At 39.7% G+C, this 27,228-nt stretch overlaps 1 protein-coding gene across 2 annotated transcripts in view; it reads left to right on the forward strand.

Annotated features, from left to right (window-relative positions):
• LOC141011796 (exostosin-1a-like) overlaps positions 1–26,933 on the forward strand; it is a 42,425-nt gene extending 15,492 nt beyond the window's left edge. For both annotated transcript variants that reach the window (XM_073485084.1, XM_073485085.1), the window contains 10 exons: positions 13,163–13,256; positions 16,119–16,226; positions 16,405–16,524; positions 19,130–19,262; positions 19,865–19,983; positions 20,850–20,945; positions 22,037–22,126; positions 22,326–22,486; positions 22,608–22,779; positions 23,690–26,933. In XM_073485084.1, coding sequence (XP_073341185.1) covers positions 13,163–13,256; positions 16,119–16,226; positions 16,405–16,524; positions 19,130–19,262; positions 19,865–19,983; positions 20,850–20,945; positions 22,037–22,126; positions 22,326–22,486; positions 22,608–22,779; positions 23,690–23,875 — 1,279 coding nt within the window. In that variant the 3' untranslated portion in view covers positions 23,876–26,933. The remainder of the gene's footprint in view (positions 1–13,162; positions 13,257–16,118; positions 16,227–16,404; positions 16,525–19,129; positions 19,263–19,864; positions 19,984–20,849; positions 20,946–22,036; positions 22,127–22,325; positions 22,487–22,607; positions 22,780–23,689) is intronic.
• Positions 26,934–27,228: the final 295 nt, after the last annotated feature.

The following is a 27,228-nucleotide window of genomic DNA, read 5'->3' on the forward strand; positions in this document are numbered from 1 at the left end:
TGTAGAACTGGTTTCAAACAAGTCAATATTGACAGAGACTCTCAGTGACAGTTTGGGTTGTGAACCACCTTGTGTTTAATCAAAAGTTTAAGTTGCTGTGATTCAAAATGCCTGTTGGCTAAGCTTCATCCAGTTTCTTTGCTTCTCTCACCCAGTGAAATGTGTGACTTCCGCATGTGGGGTCACAACCAGAGGGCAAGACAGAAAGTGTTGTTTTTGATCTTTCCCGCTGTTCAGACTAATTACCTGCCCGCAGCAGCAAGCACTGCTGGCCGCAGAATTCATTAACAGATGGTAAACCTTTGTTCTGGGACAGTGTGTCTGCGAGGATATGGAGGAATTCAGCTGCCTCAGAGGCTACTGTTGTGTGCAGTGTAATTCCTCACTGAGATCAGGTTAACTTGTCCTTGAGTGTAACATTGAGAAGCCAGTGACGACGTGTGAACCAGCGTTTTCCCAACCATTTGGTGGACTTGATTGGATCTGGATGAGGTCTTTGCCTGATTATCAAAAAACTTCTCCAGATGCTTTTGGCAGCTTGGTAAAAATTCCCCAAAGGAATAGGTTGCAGTATGTAGATGGAGGGAAATAAATTATTAAAATAGTTGACCATGGCAGATGTTTACAGGCTTTCAACAGTTGAAACATGACTATACAAAAGCAGTTGGAGATCAGTATTGTTTGCATAGTACTAATATCTTAGACGCGGTGTGCATGTCCTGCTGAATAGAATGTGATGATAGTCACAGTCTATGACAGTGCTCTAAGTGACAATACAGTAATTGCAACTGTTGTCAACCCATCCTCCCTCTGCCCTCACTTTGACCTAAAATATTTGTCTGACGGTGTAACCCATTTTAAAAAAAAATAAAATAATGTTTTTAAGGTCTAACTTGACCATGCCGTGATGTAAAGGCATTTTAATAGTTTATAAGAGCGCTCTCCCAAACCTTGGAGTCTTTCTTTTGACTTTTACATAATTGGAATTATGTTCATGTCTGTGCAAACAAGGGTTAAAAATCAGATTTTTAGATCTTTTTTTATTTTATTTAGCTTTGATACTTATTTTATTCTTATTCTTTTATTCTTCTTGTTATATTTTATCGAATAATCAAAAGAGATTTTATTGTTTTAAACTCATACCAAGAAAGTTTCGGAAGATCGATGATTTTGACAACTTTAGTCAGTAGGGTCTCATTCATTGTCAGTGAGATGTGTTGGTGTCCACGTCATGGTGGATTAGGTCACCCTCCCCTGTGACAAACAAGTCAAAAGTGTTTGTATTTAGGCAGTTATATTGGTTACTGTGTTTGTTGTACTGTCAACTATTCAATAATTTGACAGGCCTGGTCGTTTTTCCTGCCAGAAAAAATTGGACACATGAATATAGAACTGAAATGTGCAACATCGTGCTGTTTTACTGAAATAGAAACGTGTTGAATGCCTCTCTGGATGTTGATGTGTCAATACTTTGAGAAAAACAGATTGTTTAACTCGGCAACAGACATTCAATAAATAAGGCATTCCCTCTTCATCTTTCATTTTGAAGAGCATTGCCAATGCGTTAGCCAAGTACCACAAATTTCTGCTAGTTGCTGCAATTTTGTGTATCCTCTGGGATAAACTGCAGTATTTTTCCCTTTTCCCCATCATCATCATTAGTAGTGCCACCACCCTGTAATCTCTCTTTCTGTCACCGAGGCAATGGGGCTTCTCTCTCCTCTGTGGTCTCGTAATTGTGAGGTAATCATCTTTTCCCTCTTGAGAGCTAAAAGACTGTGTTTACACTTCGTTTTTTGGCGGCTTGACTTGGCGAGACACTAATTTACTCTCAGCAGCAGAATGAAGCAGCTCCTGTCATTACTTCACACTGGTTTTGCACTTACATTCATTGTTTTCGCAGTGCATTTGAGGTTGGATGACTTAAGTATGTTGGATGAAATCCATTTTCTCTCTTTTTCATGTGGTGTTCTTAAAAGGTTGCTTCACCCCAGTTACAAAAGAACGTGTGTTCTCAATTGTCTTGAGTGGTATCTATCCATCCATTTTCATTTTAGTTGTTTAAGTTTTAAGATATCTGTTACTCAAAAGGCAAATTAAATTCTGTTTCTGTGAATAAGATATATTTAAAATACTTGGTGGAGAGATCTTCTTTCCAGAAACGATGTCTCTGCTGCTTTTGATAATCTCCAGAACACCACTAAATTTAACAGCTTTTACTTTCTGTAGTACCTGTGAAAACTTTAGACGGTGTGCTCTGTGGATTATCCACATTAAAAGGGCCAGTGTCTCTGAAAAGAGATGTTGCTGTTGATTTTGTTTTTAAGATTATAAGCACCTCAAATGAAACTACATTTACCTCCATTAGATTGAGATAGAGACAGAACCCTTAGAGAAAGATATTTCTTTAAGGGTTCTTGAGATAAAATAAAATCTACTACAGAAAAGTGAGAGTCATATCTTTTAGTAATGTGGGACTTACCTGAACTGATCCCCACTTTAAAATGGTTTTACTTGAACTTACTGCTCAAAAATTCCATCTTGACTTGATTCGCAGGGTTGTGTGACATTTGGTGCGACAGTAATCCAAGCTGGCTTGGTAGGGCTGTCACCTCCACAGACTTAGCCGACCATATTGGATATTCGGCTTTTGCATTATCCCTCACGGTGTCCTAGGTCATAACTGTTTAATGGGCACAGTAATGTTTGCGCTCACACTTATAGTTCAGAAGTGCAAAGACCCACTGAGGTGTAAACAGCCTGAAAATGTAAACGACATAAACTCTCTTTTTTCCTTCCCCCCACCCCTCACTCTCTGCCCTTCTCTCTCCCAGGAAACACTTACATAAGGCCATCCCTTGGTATGTCCTAAAAAAATCCTCATGCCTGTTCACATTTACATACTCATGATGCTGCAGTTCAACTGACACATTTCCTCTCCAATATTGTCCCATATCACACCTACACACAAACACAAAATGCTTCAAAACGGACTTGTCAGTCAAGGCAGATCCTAGCCTCAGCAGTCAGGCTTTATCTAAATCCCTCTCCCGCCATGATGGATTGGATCAGATCAGACACAGCCCACAAGTCCATTTGATGGTGCACTGATAGCAAATTCAGTTGATAACATCCCATATTCTGAACTAAGAGAGAGACATTACAAAGCCTCCTTCCCACTGTCATGGCTATTGTCACGGTTGGTTTTCCATTAAAGGAGGCTGTCTGAGAGCTGACAGGGTTTTTCACTCTGGTAAAAAAGCAAAAAAAAACAAGGCAGTGTTTGGAAAAGCTATCCACATGCTGATACATTCACACAGGTATGCAGATGCTTGTAAGGATGCACGTGACAAGTCATTCATTTCATCCAATTTTGGTTCCTTTATTGTGCTGATTACATTGCCATCTGTATTCTTTTCCATCTTCTTTCTCATTATGTTATTCTCCTGTTTCCCTACATCCTACCCTCCCTTCCCCTTCGCCCTACTCAACTTCCATTCATTCATCAGCCTTCTCACATCCTTCTATCTTGTCCTCCATCCGTCCCTGCTTGGCCCAGGAACAGACACATTCCTGAACTGGACTTATCTCTTGCGCAGAACAGTCACAGCAACGGTAGCAGCAGCTCGGCTTGATCTCCAACAGAAGTCAGTGATTGGCTGTCTGACAGCATTCCTTCAGGCTCAGGGAATGTTGAAATTAATCTGCTCAATTTCCACCTTTGTTCTGACTGAGACACACTTAAAGACCATCCCAAGACTTGTGTATGGTGTATATTTATTCATGCATTCATTCATTCAGCAAGTCATTTATCAGAGCCATGTTATCGGTTGTCCAGAGATTTGGAAGTTTGCCAGCATAGGACCCAAAAACATTGGTTAATCACCTCATTGGACTCAGAATGATAAAGAAATACAAGTTGTAACATCAGCACTTCACATCTGGTCCCCCAAAGCTTCTCATCTGGCCCATAAGCATTAATGAATTCAGAAATGGGCGCATTTAAGGTTAATTTTTACCAGTGGAAGAGGCCCAGTCCATCCTGAGAGTAATCAACAATTAGCATGTATCTATAGTTCACCCGCTCTACAGAATCTGATTATTCCCCAACTCCATCCTCTAAACTACGTGGACCCTCCATCAAACTGCCCAGACCGGCCATTCCCTTGAGCCGACAGCAGCACACTGGCCGCACTACAGGAGGTAACTCCGTAGTTGTCAGAGAAGTACTAAGCTTGTCTGTTAGCAGCAAGTGGTGTCACTTGGGTGCATTTTCGTTGGCCTGTTCTTGTACTGAGTCTCAAACAGAGTATTTGTTTGGTTCCTGGGATCTGAAGAGATCAAGAGACAAGAGTTGTTTGTTGAGATAAGGACTTAATCATTGGTGGTCATACTGTCGGTTTTGAAATGAGCACTGACTGCCCCACTATAATGCATTAAGGACTACACCATATTACTAATGTCGTGTTTGGAAATACAGGAAACATATTTTAAGTATTTTTTTCCCCCCTCACAATCATTCAGCTACTGCCAAAAGAGGGCATGTCTCTCCCAGGTCATTTCAATCAAATAATTTGACCCCACATGTCTGATCTCACATCTTTATGTTGCGTGACTTTACAAGTCAGCCCTGACATTCCAGCACTAACGGCTTTTCCATTAACAACAGTCATTTCATTATCTCCAAGACTCCCCTGTTCTGTTTTTTGGTGTCCGGAGAGCACTTCAAAGCAACCTTCTCATCGACCTCATCAAGCTGATGAATAGCTGATTAGAGATATGGGCAAAGCTTCCTCTGAACTCCTAGAGGATTCAGTGAAATCCAGCAGCTCTTTCCCCAACATATTTTATTTGGGTGGATGGTGATAAATCTGTGTGCTTTGGTCAGTTCATGTTGAGCTTACTGGAACTAACTCGAGGGCGTGTAGTACTCCATTTTTAAGGATGGATATTTGTAAAGATGAAAGGTTTTTGCTCTCGGTTCTCCTGGTGAGCGAGGGCAAAAGATGGATGGAGACCAAGAGGGAAGAAAAAGAACATGAAAAAGAGGAGTGATAGAAGATTCAAAGCTTTGTAATTAGGTGAATTAACCTGGGGTCATGTAGAAGTTCAGTAGAGCTTGTGACCCCTCCTCTTTGTGTCTGTAAATGTTTTATGAAGCTGTCTTTGAACTTACTAACCAGAGGAAGATGAGTGAGCCCAAGGTGCCTTGAGGAAATGAGTAAACACATTGTTTTTCAAAAAGCCATATGTATTGACATCATGTGTACTCCATTCACTCAGATAGTGCTCCTTAAACCCCATTAAGCAGCAATGTTGCTTCTTACACCATTGGAAAAGTGTCCTCTTTTCTTGTAAGGTATAACAACCATTAACTTTTATCTGTTCAGTATGTGTACTGAAAACAAACAAATGCAGTGATTCCAGTGCAAATTGCCCACTTATTGTCACAAATATGGCTCTGCAAAATTAAGCAGTTATCCCTGTGTTCAACTGCCTCTGATTTTTCTTTTGTCTTGCACTTATTCAATCAATTTCTCATTAGACATGAACTATCAGTAACCATGACGCAGTCTGATGGGGTTTAAGCATCACTATGAAATGAGGAAATATCTTACTAGAATGTGATATGTTGTTGTTATGTTATACTATCTTTGGCCTTTTATTTCAGATAAACTAAGAAATAAATACTGTCTAATTGGTACTGCATATTCCACCCCAGAAGACCTAGTATGGCAAAGTCCATTTACACTTGGGAAAACTAGATAAAGTTAAAGAATGAGTGATTATGCACATTCATCCGTCAGGTGTAATTTACACAGCCAAACTTTTGTAACAATGTATAGTTTTTTTCATTTAATTTCTTATTTTCCCTCAAGCTCTGCTGCCATGTAATTTTTTTTGTCCCACCATTATATCCTCATTCCTGCTCGAGGCAACGTTAGCCAGCTCCATTACTTAAAAAAAAAAAAGCTTCTCATCTGTCATGACTGCAGGTAAAACAGTCAAGATTAACTATGCTATTAAGTACAAGATAGTGCAGTGAATCTCATTCATAATAGTGTTGGCCATCAATCTCTAATGCACCTATCCTGAGGCCACTGGAGTATTTTAAGCTCTGTAACTTAAGGCAAGTTGGTGTCACGCTCCTTAGTTATTCTGACCGCTAGATTGTGTGTCTTCATCTCTTAAAGTTCTTATGAAATGACTGCATCGCATTGTTGGAACAAAAATATCACAATGTAATTTGAACACACATGCACACAGAAATCAAACATCCTGTGGGGGGAATCTCACATTGGATTGATGTACCAGATCCCTACAAGTGCAGTGAAACCACTGGTAACATCTAAGGTTTCCACATTCCTCAGGGATCACTTTCTACAGAGGTTTAATACACTCTTTCTATACCAGAGGCCAGTCTGCTTTCTAGTATTTATCTTGATGACTAATTAACCCTGTGTAACATAAGTATGAGAGGTGCTCATTAACTCCACATTAAAAGCAGCCGTTTGATCGCCTTGTGGAGATCAAAACAGTCATGTAATGATTTCTCTCATTCCTGAAAACATACAGTGCAAGTCCACCAGGAAGAGAATGTAAGTCCTCCAGAAAGAAAGCATATTTGTTTTTATTTGAAGTGAGTGTTTTTGTGTGCGCGCAAGTAAAGCTCATCATAATTTCCCCTCCGCCCCACAATGTCTGTTGTTCATGTCTACCTCTTGGTGTGCAGTCTTGTCAGAGGAAACAAAGCAGCTGGCTCTACAAGGGTCTGGCAGTGTCTTGAAATATTGCTGTCGCTCTGGTGTGTGTTGAGATCAAAATGAGACTTTGTGCATGTTGTGTGTGTGACATTCTTACCATGGGTGGCTCTGGCTGTGTGGGGCTTGGATACGACATGCGGTTGTCAACTGCTGTCTTTTTTTCCCCCGTCTTTCCCTTTCTCATTCGATGAAACTCACTTTCACTCGGTGCCTTTCAGGCTGAAATTCCTCTGGCTTCAACGCATAGTCCTCGCAACAGCCAACTGCCCATCAACTTGGCTCAACTGTGACAGAGAAGAGGAAGCAGAAAATGAGATATGAAGTCAGTATGGGATAGGAGAGGGGGGAGAGAGCGGGATTGTACTAGCGCTGCCTTTATTCCCCTCTGAAGTTCGACTTAGGGAATTCTTGGTTGTTGAGGATTCTCCCTGTGACCACAATGAGTGATAATTACACAATTAAATAAATGCTATATATTTTTAAGAATCCAGGCTACACATTTAGTCTTTTGCTTATCCAGGTGGCCATTTAAAACCACTCTGTTTACCTCACATAAACTACTTAGGCCCCTCTGTGGACTTTATAGTACAGATGAAAGCACATGCAATAAATTAGGCCACAGCTGAGCTGGTCCAGCTTTGATGATGACTGACAGCATGGGGTCCATTTACTTGCTCTCTTTCCATTAATTAGTTCAGCTTACTTTATGAATTACAATAACTATCAACATTATATTGCGAAAAAAAAATCAAAAAAAAATCCTGTATTTATTTATTTTTACTTCTTTGAGTGTTTTGAGACATTTTTAATATATAATTGTTATTCATTTATTTGGCATGTCAAGGGACAGGACACATTGTGACTTTTTTAAAAATGATGCCAAGAAGGAAATGAAAGGATGACGTTTGCAAAATCGCACACACTGGAACAATGTCCTTTGGCATAAATACCCCCATTTTTTTATTCCGTAGCACCTAACTGGAGATGCACTATATCCTCAAGATTCATAAAAATCAGTTTCTCTGCTATGGTGTTTAGTTGGTTAACAGATAATTGGATGAATTAAAGATGATGGATCCATCTATCCCACCACAGAAGACAGTTTGGGGGAACCCACATGTCATGAGCAGTCTGACTTGTCATAGAGCAGCTGAAGCAAAGCCTCCTTTGATTGCGGTCCTTTCTATGAGCTATGTCGTAAATGTGTGTGGTCTCTTGCTCAGATTATGGGAGACAAACACTTTGGCTCTTCTTTTGAGTCTCCTCGGGCCTTTTTTTTTACACCATCCATTCTTGTTGCTAGGAGACTGGTTGATCTTTTTTCTTGACCCAGCTCACTTCCTGTTATTCTTTTCTGTGAATCACACTGTCCTACTTTCCTACAAAAATAATGAAATACATTTAATTATATCCATGAATGAATGGGTTCATATAAAGATGGCAGCAAACGGTAGAAAATGAAAGGTGATGATTTACCATTTTACTGTAGGGGCCTTTCTCTTTTCCACAATGAGAGAACTGGGAAATTGAGACATGTGTCAAGAATAGACTGCTTCATTTTTTATTTGAGTTGTGGTGTTGAAGTGATGATGCTGTGTTAGTATGCTTCAGATATTATTCCCTCACCTCTCCTCCATAAATAGAAGGAAATGTTCCTATCTAGATCGGAATCCGGTAACCATGTACTTTCCCTATGTCATTTGACCTAAAAATGGACATTACTTGGATGTAAGTAACTCCAGTTCTATGAGTAAGTGCTTAGCCATCTAATGGACTTCACTAATAGACTTCAAATATTCAATATTTGTCTCCTTGTTTGATATATGTTCCAACTGGAAGTGCTCTACTCTACTTTAGTCCATTGAAAGGGTGCATGGAAAGAGATTATAGTCAAAGTTGCTCTTGCTTGGTGTAGGGATATTTAGTGAGTCTGTAAGCACTAACAATAGATTATGTAATCTTGAGAAAACAGAGTGACCTGTGGTGGGGAGCAGTATGCTTTTATTTAAGTCATTAATTTTTTTGACCCACAATTCGGTTTTCACAACAGTAGGTGAGCCGTGTGTATTTGTTAATGATGGACCCTATCAAAACAATCGAAACCAACATGGTGCTGAATGACGTCACACCAACCAAATGCACTTTTTTACGAATTTACAAAACGACAGCATAAGTAGGCCTACATTAAAAAAGAGAGGTTGCATCACAGTCGGTGCATTAATGCATTTACAGGAGGGATGTAATACCAGAGAATGTCTTTCTCTCTCTCTGCGTGTTTCTTTGCAAAGCTTGTGCAATTGTCAGGTAGACTGGAGGGGTAGATCAAGGGTAGATTGTCCCCTTGTTAATGCCCTCTCGAATAGATGAAAAGATAAAAATAAAAAATGCTAAACTTGGTCACCAGATATATGTTAATATACCTGAGCGGCCCTCCCAAGTAAAGTGAATGTGTGCCCAAGCCATTACCCCTCTAAAACTCACACAAGACTTGAAAGTTATTTTTTACTTTCTCTCTCTATTTCTCCTTTACTCACAACTTTACTCACACACAAAGTGGTCATATAAAAGAACTTTTATATCTATCTGAAAGAACATTTCTGAAAGATGGTAGTTTCTAACCAAAGCAGAACTGGATGGTCAGGGAATGTCAACAGTGTGGTTTGCTCTGATTGAACAGTTGGTTGAGGTTAAATCCTCAGTGAATGTGTCTGTGTCCACCACATGCCTTCTCTCAGGCTGAAGCTTTATGCAGTAGGATACATTGAATTGCAGTTTGGTTTGAAGGTTTACATGATCTCAGTTATTTTTTTTTGATTATGCTTGAGGAATTATTTTGCAATGTCAAATAGGTGTCTTTCAAAAAATGTTCAACATGTGCTTAAAATACTCTGAAGTGGAATGATGATGCTACAGTATATCGTGATGGTGCTGCACCATTTTAAAGCCTCTTGTTTGAGAATAGTTTATGTTTGTATAATTAAGTGTCATTTATTCTTTATTTGGATCCCCATTAGCTTCCAAAAAGTCGTTGCTAGTCTTCCTTGGATTCTAACCAAAGCAATTATAGAACAAATAAACAAGAATTTAAAATCACATAGTAGCAGTAAAACAAAAAAAGCAAAACAAGCCAAAGTGAATATCAGAAAATAAGTGAAATGACTCTACATATGAGACAATACCCACAAATGGAAACAAAAACAAAATTGTCACAAATATAAGGCAACAAAATGAAAATAAAAACAATCGAAACAGTTCCAAAACAACATAATAACCACAATAACATCTAAGCGAGATTCATCAGTTTGTGTTTTTTATTGCTCTTTTGGTTTTGATAGACCCTTAATAGTAATTTAGTAGTAATAAGCTTTATAACAGCAGTTATTCTAGTATATTTCGTGATATAACAATTGGGAGGCGGCAAAAAAGACAAACTCAAGCTCATTTCTTTAACGGTGTGATCATTCAGTGATGAGCAGTCTGCTTCTGTGAGACTGCTCTGCTCACCAGCAGCCATCTGCATGTTAGAGACCTGAAAATATGGGCAGAGGCAGGACTGAGCTCATATCATGTAGAGTTAATTACTGATATTGCCGTGAGATGCAACGTGTGACAAACTCCTCAATGACATCTATCCTATTTCAATGAGACAAATCTGCTGAACACCTGTATGCATGTACACTTTGAAAATGTGTTGAAAATAAAATCAGAAAGTGCACACGAAGACAGGAGTTGGTTTATGAAGAGGATATTTTTAACACCAGTCCTTAACGTCTCCTCTGACATGCGGTAGCATACTGTGAGACTGCTCCTCCCCACAGGCAGCCATCTGGAAGAGTAGAGAAGAATGGAGGTATGCAGAGAGAGGAACATCTGGTCTTTTCTGAGTTTGCACTGACAGGAAACGTGATGGATGGGAGATTTACACCCAGCAAGGCCCAGAAATGGACCTATACTTTTGTTTTTATAGACCTGCAAAACGGGTCAGTTATTACACGCCTCTGGCTGGATTAGTTGTTTGTCATGCCTAATGATACCCTATCATATCTGTGATGGAGTCAGACTGATAAACAAGTCGCTGTTTCGTAATGGATGCACAGATCAGAGCAACATCTGTGATGCTACCTAGCCTGTGGTATTATTATTATTACGATAGCCTAATACTATATGAGCTGCGTTGATAATGGATTTCTGTGTACATTATAGTCTACTACTATAGATGACATCAAGCTTAACTGTAGCTTTATTGCTTTTTGTGGCTGTTAATCTTCCCTCACTCACTGCATTGGTTGTTAATTGTAAATGGTATGCATGTGAAGTGGGATCCAGGCAGATATTACATAATCACCAAAGTTGATTCAACATTGCACTTTATATTTCAAGTGTTTGGTTCATATGTAACGGTTATTTCAATAGATGGTTCCTAACAGAAATCCATCATGTGCTCTTGAACCCATCAGAGAATGAGAGAAGAAAATTGGTGGTGTGTATTTGTACACCAGGAAGAACTTCGGATGTCATATAACCATGACCTACACCAGATTTGGTTTGTCAGGCCTATCAGGGTTCAGCCAAACACTTTTTCTTTGAAATCCAAATATCAAAAATCCATAGAGCTTAAAACCTGGCCAATCTGCAAACTGAGCAGCAGCGAGCAGTCGTTTAAATGTCAAAACTAGATCCATCTACTTACAAAGACATTTGATTATACTCACATCGCTTACCCCTTCTAACCCAACAAAATGCCAGTGAGCTTTGCCAAACCTCGAGTAAAGCGAGATTGGTCAGTTTTTGCATTAAATATTGACCTGGTTAATCTCAGCACTTTGCCACCACAACACTTCCATGTTAACACGTTGTGTTTTAAAGTGTTATTTCACTCAGTACAATCATGCACTGATCATCATTTAAAAGAAAATGAGCACTTGATTTCCAGCTGGCTTGGCCTCCCGTGGTCTTTGCCGAATGAAAGGAGTAATATATGGAACCACTTGTTAGCAGATGAATTCAAAAATCCCTTGCTTGACATTTGGCAAGCACTCATTATCAACAATCAAAGCCAGCAGATTTCAGTATGGAACATGCAGACATCTGTAGTTTATGCTTTTGAGCAATGGCTGAATGGACTGTTATTTTTAAGATAGCCCAGAATGCTGGGAATCAGCTGTGCCTTTATGTTTATTCCTCTATAGCAGTACTGTGTGTCTGCAGTGATGGTTTCAGGAATTAACACAAGTATAGTATATACCGGTCTCGCACCTTTGTGAAATGCATTTTACTTGGCTTGGAATGTGTTTCAGATTGATGTCCGTGAGGCATAGTGGGGAAAAAAGTGTTACACTTAACATCACTTAACATCATGATGTACGAAGAGGGAACTGCATCTGTATTGATGTTCTCTGCCGTTACCTTGTGTGCGTGACATAAAGCTGACATGTGTCTTGGCTGTGCTGTGACTGTACCGTTAAAGTGGATCAGTTGAGGCATCAGGTCTGCAGTGGGAGAGGAATTTACCTCAACACTGACACTCAGCAGTACACTTCACTTAGCAATACACTTGGAGAAAAATCACTCAGCAGTACACTTAGAGAGAGACACAGGAGATAATAAAGACAAGGTATAATAAATCTATATGCACATGTTTACAAGAAAGGAGACGGAAGAATAGGAGTACACAAATTATCGCTCACTTCTACATCCGTGTTTGCATTCTTATGCAAATGTGGTCATAAATTGTTTTAAATACAAGCACAAATTTGCATGAATGCTTTTATACAGTATCTCATCGAGAAATAAAATGTGCACACTTTTGAGTTTTATCTAATAACACCCAGTCCAATATATGGCAAAAAGGCAGCACACAAATGCACACTCTTTTCGTGCACTCTCACAGGCACACATATAATATTGACACTGAAGGAATTCCAAGCAGCTCCTTAATCCAAGCAAGTGCTGACTGAGGCTTAGATTGGATGGAGGGAGTGAAGACGAGAGGAGAGATTTTGAGATGTGCAGGTGAGAGGGCAGGGGGTTTACAGATGGCTGGGGAGAAGGGAAGAGAGAGGAGTGGAGATCAAAGAATGGGATTTTCCCTGAAAGTACTTGTGCTTTCCAGGTATTCCATTGTTCACAAGAGGTTATTTTTCCGTTCTGTTGTCTGTGCTGCAAAGACACTGTTTCAGGAAACCATGGCCTGGTATTTGCTGTCTTGAAGTCCTTTTTTAAGAAAAAGGATATCATTGTAATAGTAGGTTTTGCAAGGTAAACTGTATAAACTAACAATCTCTGTGATATTCAATCAGTCAATCTTTTCCCTGTACATATGAGTGCAAAATTGTGTTGTTAAACATGTTAAATTGATCAGCTCCTGATGTATTTTCCCCTTTGCTATCATCCTACAGGTATGACTACAGAGAGATGCTGTACAACTCCACGTTCTGTCTGGTGCCTCGAGGACGCCGACTGGGATCCTTTCGTTTCTTAGAGGCTTTGCAGGTCAGTGACACATGTGCATAGGGCTGGGTTTTAAATACGGATTTTCCGATTCAAACTGATCTTCATTTGAATGATCTGATATTGATTCATTTAATCATGAGACCAATCTTTGCATAAAGGATCTGAAATTAACATCCGCCAAGCACCAAATGTAGGTAGATTTTCCATCCGGCAAGCACATTTCTGAAGGCTATCCACCAGATTTGCTGGTAAATGTTTAAACTAAAACAGTCATACTGTGAGTCTATACCATTTTTTGGTGTCATTTACGGACACGTTTCTGTCCTGTGCTGTGGTCTTTGTCAGTGTTTCACACATAACATAGGGACTAGGACTACATGGTGCATTCAAATGAAAGTTCTCTTTTTTCTTCTTCTTTCTTTCTTTTTCTTTGTTGCTATACGTGGGCCTACATCTGTCATTACTGTCTTGTTTTTAATTTACCGGCAAATGGAACCTTGTGAATTGCATATGAATCAGTTTGGGAAATCAGTGGCAGTACCCAGCTCTACATGTACAGATGTTGCTCATTTTTGCTAGGCGTAGCTGTTAGTGAAGCGGAATAAGTTACTGTAGGTGCATTATGGAAACTCAGAAGTTCGATTAGGCTCTGCTACATCTGAAATCTCCATCTCCAGGGTTTTTGGAATTATAGTAGGTAGAACAGCACACATACAACAAGATCTGGTCCTGATTAACTCCAATCCCACAAATTCTTGTGCGATTGGGTTCATTTTGGCAGTGGAATGTAATGACTAAATACAAGTTGAACTGATTCAAGAAGTCTTGTAATGCATCAGCACTGAAGCTATAGCGACCAAACAATAAAGCCATTAATCAGTGGTTTAGAATGGAAAAAGTGATGTAGAGTTACTCCCAGTAGCTCTCTCACCCGCTGCCAATCATTGTTATTGTGCAGACAGTGCTGATGCAGCTGTTTCTGACTCAGTGTATTCAATGCCTTCTTTTCTGGCTTGTTTTTTTGTCTTTGCAGTTTTTTTTTTGGTTTTATGATCATGTCTGCTGCCAACATGTCGGGCTGATCTGAACTGCTAGTATTTGCAGATATTGAAAATTGAAAAAAAATTTCATTACATCTGAAATATATACTTTATAAAGCTCTGTTTGTTTAATCAATGCAAAGTTATACAGGTAAAAACTTTGTGACAAGAACTGGTTGGAATAATTTGAATTCCTTCCATTTCGAAAAGCCTTGTAAATGGTACCAGTATGACATTATGTTCACATGTAAAGTATTCTTCTATTGTAGTTAATATGTATGGTAAAGTAATCATTCATTTGGCTGTTTTTCTCCACCACTAACTTATTTATTGTAAAATGAGTGCAACAGTGGCAAAAAGTCATTATTGGTGTATTGGTGTAAGGAAACTTATACCATGACTTGATTTTTTTCATGTGTGTGTTACGTCAAGTACTAAAGTCCTGGGGAACACGGCAGAGGAATAGTCAGGGAAGACAATGATTTTTGATAAAGCAGAATAAGAATGATGACATCTCAGTTTACAGTGAGTCTTTACTGAATGGAATGGGAAGATAATCGCACCACAGGGGAGTCCAGAGTGAGGCGAGGTGAGACAGTGGACTGACGGCCAGGTTAAGAAAGAGAGCTGCTGCAGTTGAGGTAGCGTGCAAAGGTTGGCTGGAGTGCAGGGCTCGACCACAGCCTGGAGGTATTAGTGCGAATTTCCATTCACAGCCTTATGCAGGAGCACAGAAGTTGAGGAGGGCAGGTGGACACTGGAGAATTTGGGGAAGTTGAAGGCAAAGCATGAAGCAGTGAATTAGTCGATAATGGAGATGTTGTTGTTGTTGGTGGAGGAGGGTTTGACTGATTTGGCAGGTGATGTAGAGTGCAAACCTGTGGGATCAGGTTGTCCAATGCAGGTGCCGTGACGAGCAGCAGGCTGGAGTCATATTGAGGTTATCTCTTACACACGTGTTTGCAGAATGTAGGGAGTTCATGGCAGTGAGTCTTATTAATGAATGTTTGTTCTACATGTGTGTGCAATGTGAGGAGATGGGAGAGGATTGAGCTTCAGTGATTGTTGTGTGAGAGCAGATAGGTAGGGAAAGCATGGGAGCATTTCAGCAGATTGCTGCCTTTGCTAATGACACCGAAGAGATTAGACGAGCACTGCAGCACTCTGATGTGGAAGTGTTTGTGCCTGCCCATGCATGTGTGGTGTCCGAGGCCAATCAGTGAATGGGATTCCTCTTAACAGATTATAGGGACGGTCACTGATGGCAGGACACTGCATGTTTGCAAACACACAAAGAGGTGAATGGATTCACAAGGGCATACACGCAAACATACATACACTTCAGTACCATTCATTGATCTCTCAGACACAGGGGTTAATGTTAATGAGTGTTTTGAAGTGCATCCTTTCAACTCAACATATAACGCTCATTTTATGAAGCCACACTGCCTAGTCACTTTGAGAGTTAGTCATCAGGGAACTGCAGTAGTTCTGTAGTTATGGAAATGTGCTGGAAGATGAGTCGCCCCCATTGGTTAAATTGCCTGATATGATTGCTTGGGAAATGGACCTTGTACAGTAATGGCATTGGTTCGCAGAGCATAAGCCATTTAGTTATATGTTTCAGTTTTCTCTTCTTTTCCAGTCTGTTTTATTGCCTGTAGATAAAGATACACACATGTAACACATTCATCTCATTAACCAACATTGTATTTTGTGTGTGTGTGTGTGTGTGTGTGTGTGTGTGTGTGTGTGTGTGTGTGTGTGTGTGTGTGTGTGTGTGTGTGTGTGTGTGTGTGTGTGTGTGTGTGTGTGTGTGTGTGTGTGTGTGTGTGTGTGTGTGTGTGTGTTACTCTTGCAGGCCGCCTGTGTGCCAGTGATGCTAAGTAATGGCTGGGAGCTTCCCTTCTCAGAGATCATCGACTGGAATACAGCAGCTGTGATCGGGGACGAAAGGCTGCTGTTACAGGTAGAAACTTCCTTACTCAAAAGTTCGGTCAACACTTTGATAGAAAAAAGAAAAAAGTCAACTAGTTATGTCCTGATTCTTGAATTTGAACCAGTGTCTTCTAAAGCTACTTTAAGCCACTTTTGCACTGATTTGGCTAATTTAAGTATTTGTTAACATGTGCTTTCTGCGGTCTCAGATCCCTTCAACAGTGCGCTCCATCCACCAGGATCAGATTCTGTCCCTGAGACAGCAGACCCAGTTCCTATGGGAGGCTTACTTCAACTCTGTGGAGAAGATCGTACTGACCACACTGGAGGTACAGACCTTCATGTTCATACATAAACTACAGTACACACTATATACAAGTATAGACATACACATGCATATAAGGGCTGTGTAATATTTAATTATATGTAACATGTCTTGTCCCAGTATATTATAAACTGTTGAACTGTTTTCATTCAAAAGCCAATGTTCAGGATTTGCTCGTTTGTGTCAGTATTTCTACACTTCATAACAGTACCACCTGATCATCTATTAATACATCTTCTTGTGTAACTCAAAATGTAACTACTCCAGTTTTCCACTCGTCTAAAAACAACAGTAGATGCTTGCATACAAATGCACACAAGCGTAAAAATACAAATAGAGCGTAAATCCATCCATTCATTATTTTTTTCATATTATTTTTGAAGCACATAATTCTGTCCATCTCACTTATTGACTCTGTACCGACAAGCTTACAAGTGCAGGCTCCAGTTGGAGACATAATGCCCACGATAAAGCTGCTCCAGACTAGATTGAAAACTGAGAGGGATGATGTATATTGTTAAATGCTGCTGTCATGTTTTTGAGGCTGTTTCTTGCCGTGGCTTGGCAATCAATCATGTCAGTAGTTTGTTCCTGTCAGAGTCCATTTATCTGTATTCTTTCTGGTGAGTAGCAGGCTACCATACTGCTCTGGGGCTAGAATTACAAACAAGCAAAGATGAGAGCAGGGAGGAATGAAAAAGGATAAGGGAGCAAGACAACAGGCAGGACGTGTGAGGCTGGCTGTGAGTAAGGCAGGAGTTTTCACTGCACCTCAGAGTCATGCGTGTGTGCATCCCCAAATTCACCATCAACTATCAACACTACCTGCAGTGGACCTCTAAATTATGGCTAGTAATGGCAGGCAAAGAGGATAAATATATCAGGATGTTTATTTTGTTTGATGGATGTCTGAATCTTCATTTTTCAGTTTAAAGCACGTATTACATACCTAGACATACTGCAGATTGTCAGTTGTGCCACATGTAAGCTTTACTGCTGACTGCAGTTTACACTATTGGTTGCTGTCCTTAGATAGTGTTACAGACGCCTGGTCCCAAGAGGTAGGAAGTGAGGGAGGCAGAGCTGGGATTTCTCTGTCAGCAGGGTAAAGTTACAGCCCCAGGAAGCTGATCTTCGATTTGTTTACACTCTCAGTATCTTAACCCTGTTCCAACACATACCATAGTACAAGAATGGTAAGGGGTCAGTGTTTGGGCTTAAGATTGAATCTATTAGTGAGCTACTGTTAACATGAGATTGAAGATATTTTGCTGTAAACAAGGTGCACCTCAAGAATGTGTTTATAACCACAGTATCCTACAGAGGTAAACAGGGTTTTCTTTGCTCTGTAGCTATCCCATAGCTCCAGAGAATGCTCAATATTTTATTAAGGTATCATCTCACTGTATCAGAGTCTTCTTGGAGTGGGGGAGGAGTGGGAAGCAGATGATGCTGTCGGTCTGTAAAGCCCACTCACACACTGTATGTGATATTGGGCTGCACAAACAAATGAACTTGTAAATTTGTGTTTGGGGTATGGAACAGCTGGTGACAGCCCACTTTATTTAAAAAAAACAGAAGTGATGGTACCGTTTAAATTTTATTCTCACTCAAATGAAACAGCATAACTTAAATGATAAACATTTTGATTACCCATGATAGAAAATGAAATGCTAATGAGTATAATGGCTTATGAAATTAAGAAAAATATAAGCAGAAAGAAACTCCTTGATAGCTGCTTGTGTTTTATGAGAATTTCCCCCAATTCTCAGATTTTAAGTCAAGCCAGAGTAATTGAATTTAAGTCATAATTGTCAATTTCAATTGATTTATGTTTGGTTTTTCTCAGAAAAGAAAGCAGCTGTTTATTGCCTCATTTTGTATGCAGATTAGCCTTGCTTGATGAGATTCAGGGACTTGAAAAGAACAAGCATTGTTCCTTGAAAATGAATGTTTCCTTATTTATTTCATTTCAGTAATGTCATGCTTTACTTAAAAAATGTCAGTTTCTACATAATGTTTTTTTTTACTTTGTTACTGTTAGTAGTATTTCAAATTCATTCAAATTGTCAGTGATAGCTGTAGTTCAGCTAATACAAATCCAAAGTTCTGTAATATGTATTTTATCATTGAGATGATGTGGATCAATCTAAACAGAGTGGCAAATGTACAAAATATATACATCACAACCCAAAATAAGCTGCCCAAAAGAAAACAGTGCAAGGAGAATTAAATAATAGGCCATTAATATGTTGTTCATGAGAAGACATGAACAACATAATGAGAAAAGACTCATTTGTAGGGCAGATTGGAACTCATTGTCTCAGTTGTTACTTTGGGAAATGCCAGAGAATCTGTCTGCAATCAGTTTCCAAGCAGCATGTAAGACTGGAATAATTATTGCTTAATTTGAAGTGAATGGACATGGCCCATCTTAGCTGAAGCTAATTTCCTGCTTATGTCTTAGAGATAATTCACTTGTAGTTGTACAAGAACTGTAATTTTGTCACACAGGAACAAGGAGTATCATGGGCATTTGATTGATATTAACCTAATGCAATCAACAGACCGCTTCACAGAAAATCCATTCTTCTCCCCTATCTATGCAGATCATCCAGGACCGGGTACTGCAGCACACCTCGAGGAGCAACCTCATGTGGAACAGTCTGCCCGGAGGCCTTTTCACCCTGCCACAGTACTCAACATACCTGGGAGAATTCCCCTTCTACTACGCTAAGCTGGGTCAGTTAATTATTCATGCACATGCTGCTATATGCTAAGAAGCGCATTAATGTCACACCCTAAGGTTTAATAGACACAACACGAAAACATGAAACATGAAAACAGCTGGTGCGTGGCAGCTGCTGAAACCTTCATAAACTAACGTGAATCTGTGACATTGCCACAAGTTATGCAGAGTGTCTTTATTTATTCATGATTTGTCACAGAGAAGCTCACCAATTAGACCTGCCATGTTGTATTCGTGCTTGGTTAATTGGCCAGATATGCAGCTTGTTGCTGACATTGGGATTTGGTTAGCTGGCACCTTTTCCTCCCAAAGCCTAATTAGACCTTTTCAGTCACACGGGACGCCAAGTAAACACAGCCTGAAGTAAACAAGCACAAATTAAGAGAGACTCAAAGCTGTCAAAGAGGTATTACTTGCAGATGAGATTCTACATATAGAATATGCTGTATATCTGCAGGCTTAGTGTAGTTCCATGTTTAAGTGATTGCACTGGGTGACAGACGGTGATTCAGAAGATCATTGTCATGCTTGAAATCTTACCTGACAGATTTGACTTGCTTCTTTTCTTACATTTGATGTGTCTCGCTGTTTTCAGGTATTAAACCCTACCCTAAGTTTACAGCGATCATTCACGTGGTGACACCACTGGTCTCCCAGTCCCAGCCAGTCATGAAGCTGCTCGTGGCAGTGGCCAAATCCCAACACTGTGCTCAGGTAACTCAAAACTTAAGATACTACATTACATTACATGCTTTACATCAGGTAGACCAGTTATGCAGTGACTAGTACTTAATGCTGACGTTATGTGAGAAGACGTTTCATGGAGTTATGATATTATGGAGCTCATTTATCTGATTAGGAAATGAGTTTCGTACATAGTGTTTTAAGACTTAAACAAAAAGCAAAGTGGGCAAAGGTCTGTTTCTCTCTGTCATCTCTCAGGTTTATCACATTACTAAAGTGTTGACTTTAAACTGCTTTTGAATGACAGTATTTTATTCATGCTGGAGATAAAGGGAGGTTGTCTAAATAATTTCCAACCTTTACTGCCATAACAGATCCACCCTGATACTCCTCTCTGCAGAGGCTATTTCAAAACTAATGCACACTGTAGTTACGTGTCCTTCATCCATGGATATTACTGAACATTATTCTGGCATTTTGTAAATATCACCAAAAATGTGAATTTAGTTCCTGGATTTGAAAACGGTATGGCTACCATGTAGGTGTCGGCACACTTTGTTTTAAAATATTAAAGTGATACAGTGTGATCGTCATATAATGCAGGTGGTGTGACAGCTCTGAAAATAGACCAGCAGTAGCATGAGAAAGTTGTTATTGTGTCTTTCACATAATTGCAAAGTGAATAAAAATAGGGTGTTATTATTGTGTGAATTGAAATGGGCCTTATTGTGGGTTTTTTTGATGTCTACATATATTGTCTGACAAGGATTGTCAAACATTAATAGAACTATTTTAACACATTTCTCGTTAGCTGCACATACATAGCTTTGTGCATGAGGATGAGCATCTTGTGTTTAGAATAATGACTATGCTTTACCTGTTTTCCCTTTGTGCAGGTGATAGTTTTGTGGAACTGTGACAAGCCCCTTCCTGCCAAGCACCGCTGGCCTCCCACCTCAGTCCCTGTGATTGTTATAGAAGGCGAAAGCAAGGTAAAAAAAAACACAGAACCTTATACTACTTTTCTCATTAGGCAGTGTTACTGCAGCCATTTCAAATGTCGGAAGCCTTCAGTTGAATCCAATTTAAGATGTGAAATGTAAAACTGCAGGCACCCCAAAGTTTCTCACAAAGTGCTTAAAGCGTTCAAAGTCCATGATGTTTCCAGTCCACTTCTAGGTGGCTTTAAAAACCAGCACTTTCCTTTTCGTTTCTCTTCCAATTGGCAATAACAGATATTGAGTTTGTACTTTTCTTTACTGAAAAATATTTTTTAGCTTAGATTGGGAAATAGTTGATGTGATAGAAACCTTGGACTGTTTCTTCATTTAAACCCATAATCATCCTGCCTTAATATGGATAACTCAGTGTAATAATGGCTATACATTGTCATGAACATTGTCCAAAATGTGCCCATCAGCTTAAAAATACCGTACATTTACTGACTATTAAGCATAATAAAGAAGTATTTGCCCCTGGGGTCTCAAACATATTAAGTGTAGAGGACTAACATTGAAGTGTCATTGTGTTCAAGTGTTTGTTTCTTGCCACAGCCCTGTAGGTTGAATGTAGATGTGGCGTACAAGGTTGTTGTTGTCAGGGATACAAAACTTTACACAATATTTCCCCAAATTACTGGCATTTAGATCAGTGTGCACATACTTCTAAAATTGGAACCCACTTTATAAGCACTTGTAATACAGTAATTTGCATAGATACATGCCAAAAAGCCGAGGCAGCAGGGCTCATCAGGGAGGGAAATGCACTCCAGTGCTTGTAGATTTATATCTGTGCTTTTAGCTCATCAGTGAAATGCTATATTTCTGCTGTCACTGGTGTTATGTCAGCTTGTATATTTGGCTGACTCTGCTGTTAGTGCTGCAAGATGAAACAACTCTGTGGCACAGACAGACATGAAGAAACTGGTAGTGCTGCTTATCAGACAGATGTACCTCGCTTGTGCACATACAGGCCTTGTTTATACACTGGTGGTTGCTGTTGAGCTCCATTGTAAAACTACTACTGCTCTCTTTTAGCAAGCAATCTCATTTTACATGTGTTTATGTTTTGCATGTCATACCAGGTGATAAGCAGTCGTTTTCTGCCCTATGACACCATCCCCACTGATGCTGTACTCAGTCTGGATGAGGACACCGTGCTCTCCACCACAGAGGTCAGTGTACCAGAAACTACAGCAAACATTTAAAGAATTTTTTAATCAAGAGTACACGCTTCAGATGTTTTTGTTAATAATTGTATAATGGCTTTTATTTATCTATAAATCTCTTAAATACGGTTTCCTGGAATTCTCTGCTCCTGGTTTCATGACCTCATCTCTCCCCTCTCTCTCTTTATTTCTCTCTGATCTCCAGGTGGACTTTGCTTTCACAGTGTGGCAGAGTTTCCCAGACCGCATTGTTGGTTACCCAGCCCGCAGCCACTTCTGGGATAGCAACAAGGAGCGGTGGGGCTACACTTCCAAATGGACCAACGACTACTCCATGGTGCTGACCGGGGCCGCCATCTATCACAAGTACTGACACATGACTGATTTTACTCCTGTCTGCTTCTCTATTGTACTACAGTCCTTTCCAATTCTGTTTTCAATTAGTTCATTACTGACACAATTCACTCTCGCTCATGTCCTCCTGTAGATACTACCACTACTTGTACACCACCTACCTTCCAGCCAGTCTGAAGACCATGGTTGACCAGATGTCAAACTGCGAGGACATTCTGATGAATTTTTTGGTGTCCTCCGTATCTAAACTACCACCTATCAAGGTCACCCAGAAGAAACAATATAAGGAGACCATGATGGGACAGGTGAGGCAGAATATTTATCCTGTTGAACTAGTTCATTTAATTTTACGCCTGAAGGTAGAACAGGCACTGTGTTGGGGATTTTAGTTGACTTGTACAGTGTTTTATCATTGAGGGACCACTGGTGACCCTATTCTGAAAAGAAGCAATACATTGAATGATGGCATAATCAGGATAGTAAAAAGGTCATGATAAGTAAAAGTTGTCTTCCCCATGAATAATACAAAGTAGTGGGTCTGTCTCTACTTGAAGAAGGTACATTTTGGTTGTTCTTTCATTAATGGTTTGAAAATGAATGCAAGTGCACTGAATAGATGTGTGGAGGTAAATGGCAAATTTCAATGGCAAATTAACACATAAGCCCCTATTACACATTCAGTCTATTTATTTTATATATAACATTTCCTGCAATAACTAGACTCACATTGTGTATGTGTGAGGAAGCTATTAAAACTTTCTCTTTAGGAGAACACACTCCTTACACCAGCAATATCCAGCAAAGTGATTTTGCTCTTCTCACAAATTCTGCTTGCTCCTATTTTAAACCTGTCAACACTTGCTATTGAACTGTAAAAAAGCACATTTTTATTAATTTTTCACAATGATACTTAGTGTTGAACAGTCAGCGACCCATGTTTTTCCTGATTATTGAAGAGCCTGGTGGCCTTTAGACACATTGTGCCACTTAAACCCTAATAGTGTTAGCTGTTAAACTGACCATTAGTCTTTTGTAAATTTGAATTGAAATGAGTTTTCCTGCAATATGGCCTTCAATAAATAAAAAACTCATGAATAATTACAATAGGCTGTGAAAGGTCAGAGTAATTTATGATGCATTATTCATTTTGTCGGTCTCTCTCTTCCATTCACTCCCCCCTTCTCTCCCTGTTCTCTCACCACCTCTCATCCCCAGAGCTCCCGGGCATCTCGCTGGGCCGACCCGGACCATTTTGCCCAGCGTCAGACCTGCATGAACAAGTTTGCCAGCTGGTTTGGCACCATGCCCCTGGTCCACTCTCAGATGAGGCTGGACCCGGTCCTGTTCAAAGACCAGGTGTCCATACTGCGGAAGAAGTACAGGGATATTGAGAGGCTATAACCCTCCAGAGCCCCCCCGCTCCCTGGACACAACAAAGGCAGAGCGAGGGGGCGTACATGTAGAGAAACTCGGAGCCTTTCCGTGATCGCATGGATGGATCAGTGGAGGAGCACATGAGATTGGGTACAGGAGGAAAAGAAACTAGAACAGATGTGGAGGACACCACATTCATTGGTCTCCATCATTTCTCCTCTCCACCCTTTCTCTGGTGTATATTGGGGGATAGTTGAACACACACTTCCCACTACATACACTGACAACCACCATCTGAAGGACACCTGAGGGCTTAAAGACTGCTCCACTTTGAACAGAAGTGGACAAAGTCATGGAGTTGGAAATCATAGCTTGCTGCTTCAGTGTCCCAACAGTGGCAAATCACTCCTGACTCTAACCCACTCTGTACACTCTGCACAGGTTCCTGAAAGTTTTTGCTGACAGAATATTATTGAAAATTATGTCTATGAAGAGGATAACACTATTTTGGATTGTGTTTAGCTATTTTTTTTATACCATGAATGAATGGCCAGCACTACTCTCTCTGTATTGTCTTAATTCAAACCAATGGCAGGGCGGGTAAAAAGAGGAACGACAGCCCCTCGACCACAGACAAGTTCTGATCGTTGACATTCACAGTGCCTCAAGTTATCTAATGGCGTTGGGATCTGGGTGTCTGGGAAAAAGACATTGATGTTGCTGCTTTCTGTGTTTTTTGTTTTATTTTAAAATTTGCGATTTACTCTAAAATTGATTGATAATGGATCTTGTAGTAAATCCTTCAGGTCAGCATTCACATTACTCGCTGAAAGTTTATTTATAGTTAAGTGACAAACACAATTGTCATTATGTGCCATTCTGAACATTTTGTCCTTGTAAAACCATAACAATCTGACACAACTAGCAAGATTTCACCAAATTTGTTATGTGGGAATGGATATCCACAGGAACTGAACAAAATTCAATGGAATTTGCCATTTTAAGTCTTCTTCATGTCTCTTTTTTCATTCTATGAACTTATACAACTAGCTAGAATTGGTACTTGAATGTGTGCTGGCCTGAAGAACGGTGGCGGATCTTAAGAATTGCCTCTGTTAATGGAGGCTGAGCTTGCCAGTTGAGCCAACCAGTGGTCTTTTTGAAACACAAACCACTGTGTAAACCAGGAAATGGATCTTTGTCGGCTTCGTTAGCAGGAGATATTTATGTATGGTTATTGTCTCTATGCCAGAGACCCAATTTCATTTTGTCCAGTGACAAGTTTGGCAGTAGGAGAGGCTGACAAGTACTTAACATGGGCTAACGGTGCTTTAATCTAACCACATCAAACAGTGCTTGATGCCATCACAGTTGGCATCATACTAAATGAACTTCTGTATTTCTTCCAGATTGTTATGGACAAATATGACCAGATTGAAAAGTTGTTGAAAAGCAAAGGGAAGAAATTGGCAACTTTGGGGAGATATGCTCTATTATGTAATTATCCTCATTTGCGGTATTTTTCCAACATAAATGCATGTAATTAGAAGCCTTTCACTCTCCAGTATATTTGCAGAATGCCAATTTGTATCTCTGATAATCACAGATAATCACTTTCATCTCTGAGAGTTTCAAATTGGCAATGAGCTGTTGTGCTTGGGCCTCTTTCAAGACACAACTGTAAAACCCGGATGTCCAAGTATGTTCCGCAATTCTGTGTCTCATGAATGACATCGTGATCTGTGTCTATATGTTATTCTTCTCAATCCAGACACCCATCTTATTCACTGCACATCTGTTATGAATGCCAAGTGTCAGTGGAACATGGAATTGGGTTCTTGCAGATGGAACAGTAGGATAATTAACTGTTTGGTTCCTGTAACAATCACGCTTCATGTTAGTTTTGCATTAATATCTCATATCAGCTCATCTGAAAACATAATGTGATGAATCTAGAATGTGCACCTGTGTTTTTAAATCACTGTGCATCATCAACACAAAGTTTATCTGTCCGTGTAGTATCCCTGTGAAGCCAGCAGCATTTCTATAGGAACCTAACCACACCTGCCCCGACGCCTCCTTTGGTAGCTTCACCTTCATTTTTGTGGAAGATAAATCGTTATTTTGGTAAGCTTCACCGTTCTGTACTCTCCACGCCCAATATGTGCCAATAGATCATATATGATTTTGTTTTTATATTTTTTAATTTGATATGAGGAATGCCATGCATTTCCATATTATTTGGTTCATTAAAAGTATATCTTGTCTGTATAAGAAAGATGTGTGTGAGAGAGAGAGGGAGGGGGAAAGGAAGGAAAGAGGGTGTGTATGTGTGAGAGACTCAGCAGAGAAGGGTGCTGCATGGTATTTTACACTTCTGAGAATGTGCTATCAGCTTGACGGCAAATAAACAATCCTAGTATTACTAAACACAGCGCTATCAAGACAACTGAATATGGTCGTAAACATAAATCACATTTCAGAAATGAACTTGGTGCAATATTTAAGATGACATTTTCTCTATCTTTTTCTTTTCTCCTTCTGTATGTTGTTTCAGAGGGCAGGGGGTTATATATTGATGTGCCTTCAGAAGAAATACACTTAAGGTTTTTTCCCCATCTGCCTGAAAGCAGGTTTTCATTTCATTGTCGGTTATTTTTTGCTTTCTTTATCAATATCCAGTAACGGCTCCCTAAATAACATTGTTTAACACTGGAATGCTACTAAGATTTATCACCGCACATTTGATACTGAAATTCCTGCCTTTTTGTTGTAGGAACTTTTTTTCTCACGTACTGCCCTGTATTACCATACTTGTGAGGACCCAATAGAGGGCCCCTCTTCCAGGTTGTCACAAGTATAGTAATACATGTAACACACTCATAATTCTCCCATACACAGTATTTATCAGACAGGATTGTGTCTCGACTGAATCTCTGCGTGGTTCCTTCACTTTCTTCCGTAACTGCAGACCTAATTTTATAGAGATTAAAATGGAAAGATAGAGGAAAATACACAATTTTGTAAAAGAATTTTATAAAAATAAAACAAAAAAAAATCAGGAAATAAAATGTTTGATATAAAATGACTTGTCTCTGTGTTTTATATTTCTGTCATCATTTCAAATTGTTTTGACGGTGTCTTGCATGTCTTCAAGTAGATACGTAAAATCTATAGTATGCTGCAAAGACATACTCCTCTGGATAAACATGAAGTAAAGTTCCTTTTTTCCCTGTTTCACCTGGTCATCCCTCTTCCTCTCTGACCTGCAGGCAACCCATTTTCAGGCTTCCCAAACACATTTTGCGTGTTCGGTTTATGCGCTGCATCCACTGAGGGAGAGCCAAACTAAATAATACCTTTAGCTTTCTCCTTGTGTG

Source organism: Pagrus major, chromosome 17, assembly GCF_040436345.1.
Source record: "Pagrus major chromosome 17, Pma_NU_1.0".
NCBI lineage: Eukaryota > Metazoa > Chordata > Actinopteri > Spariformes > Sparidae > Pagrus > Pagrus major.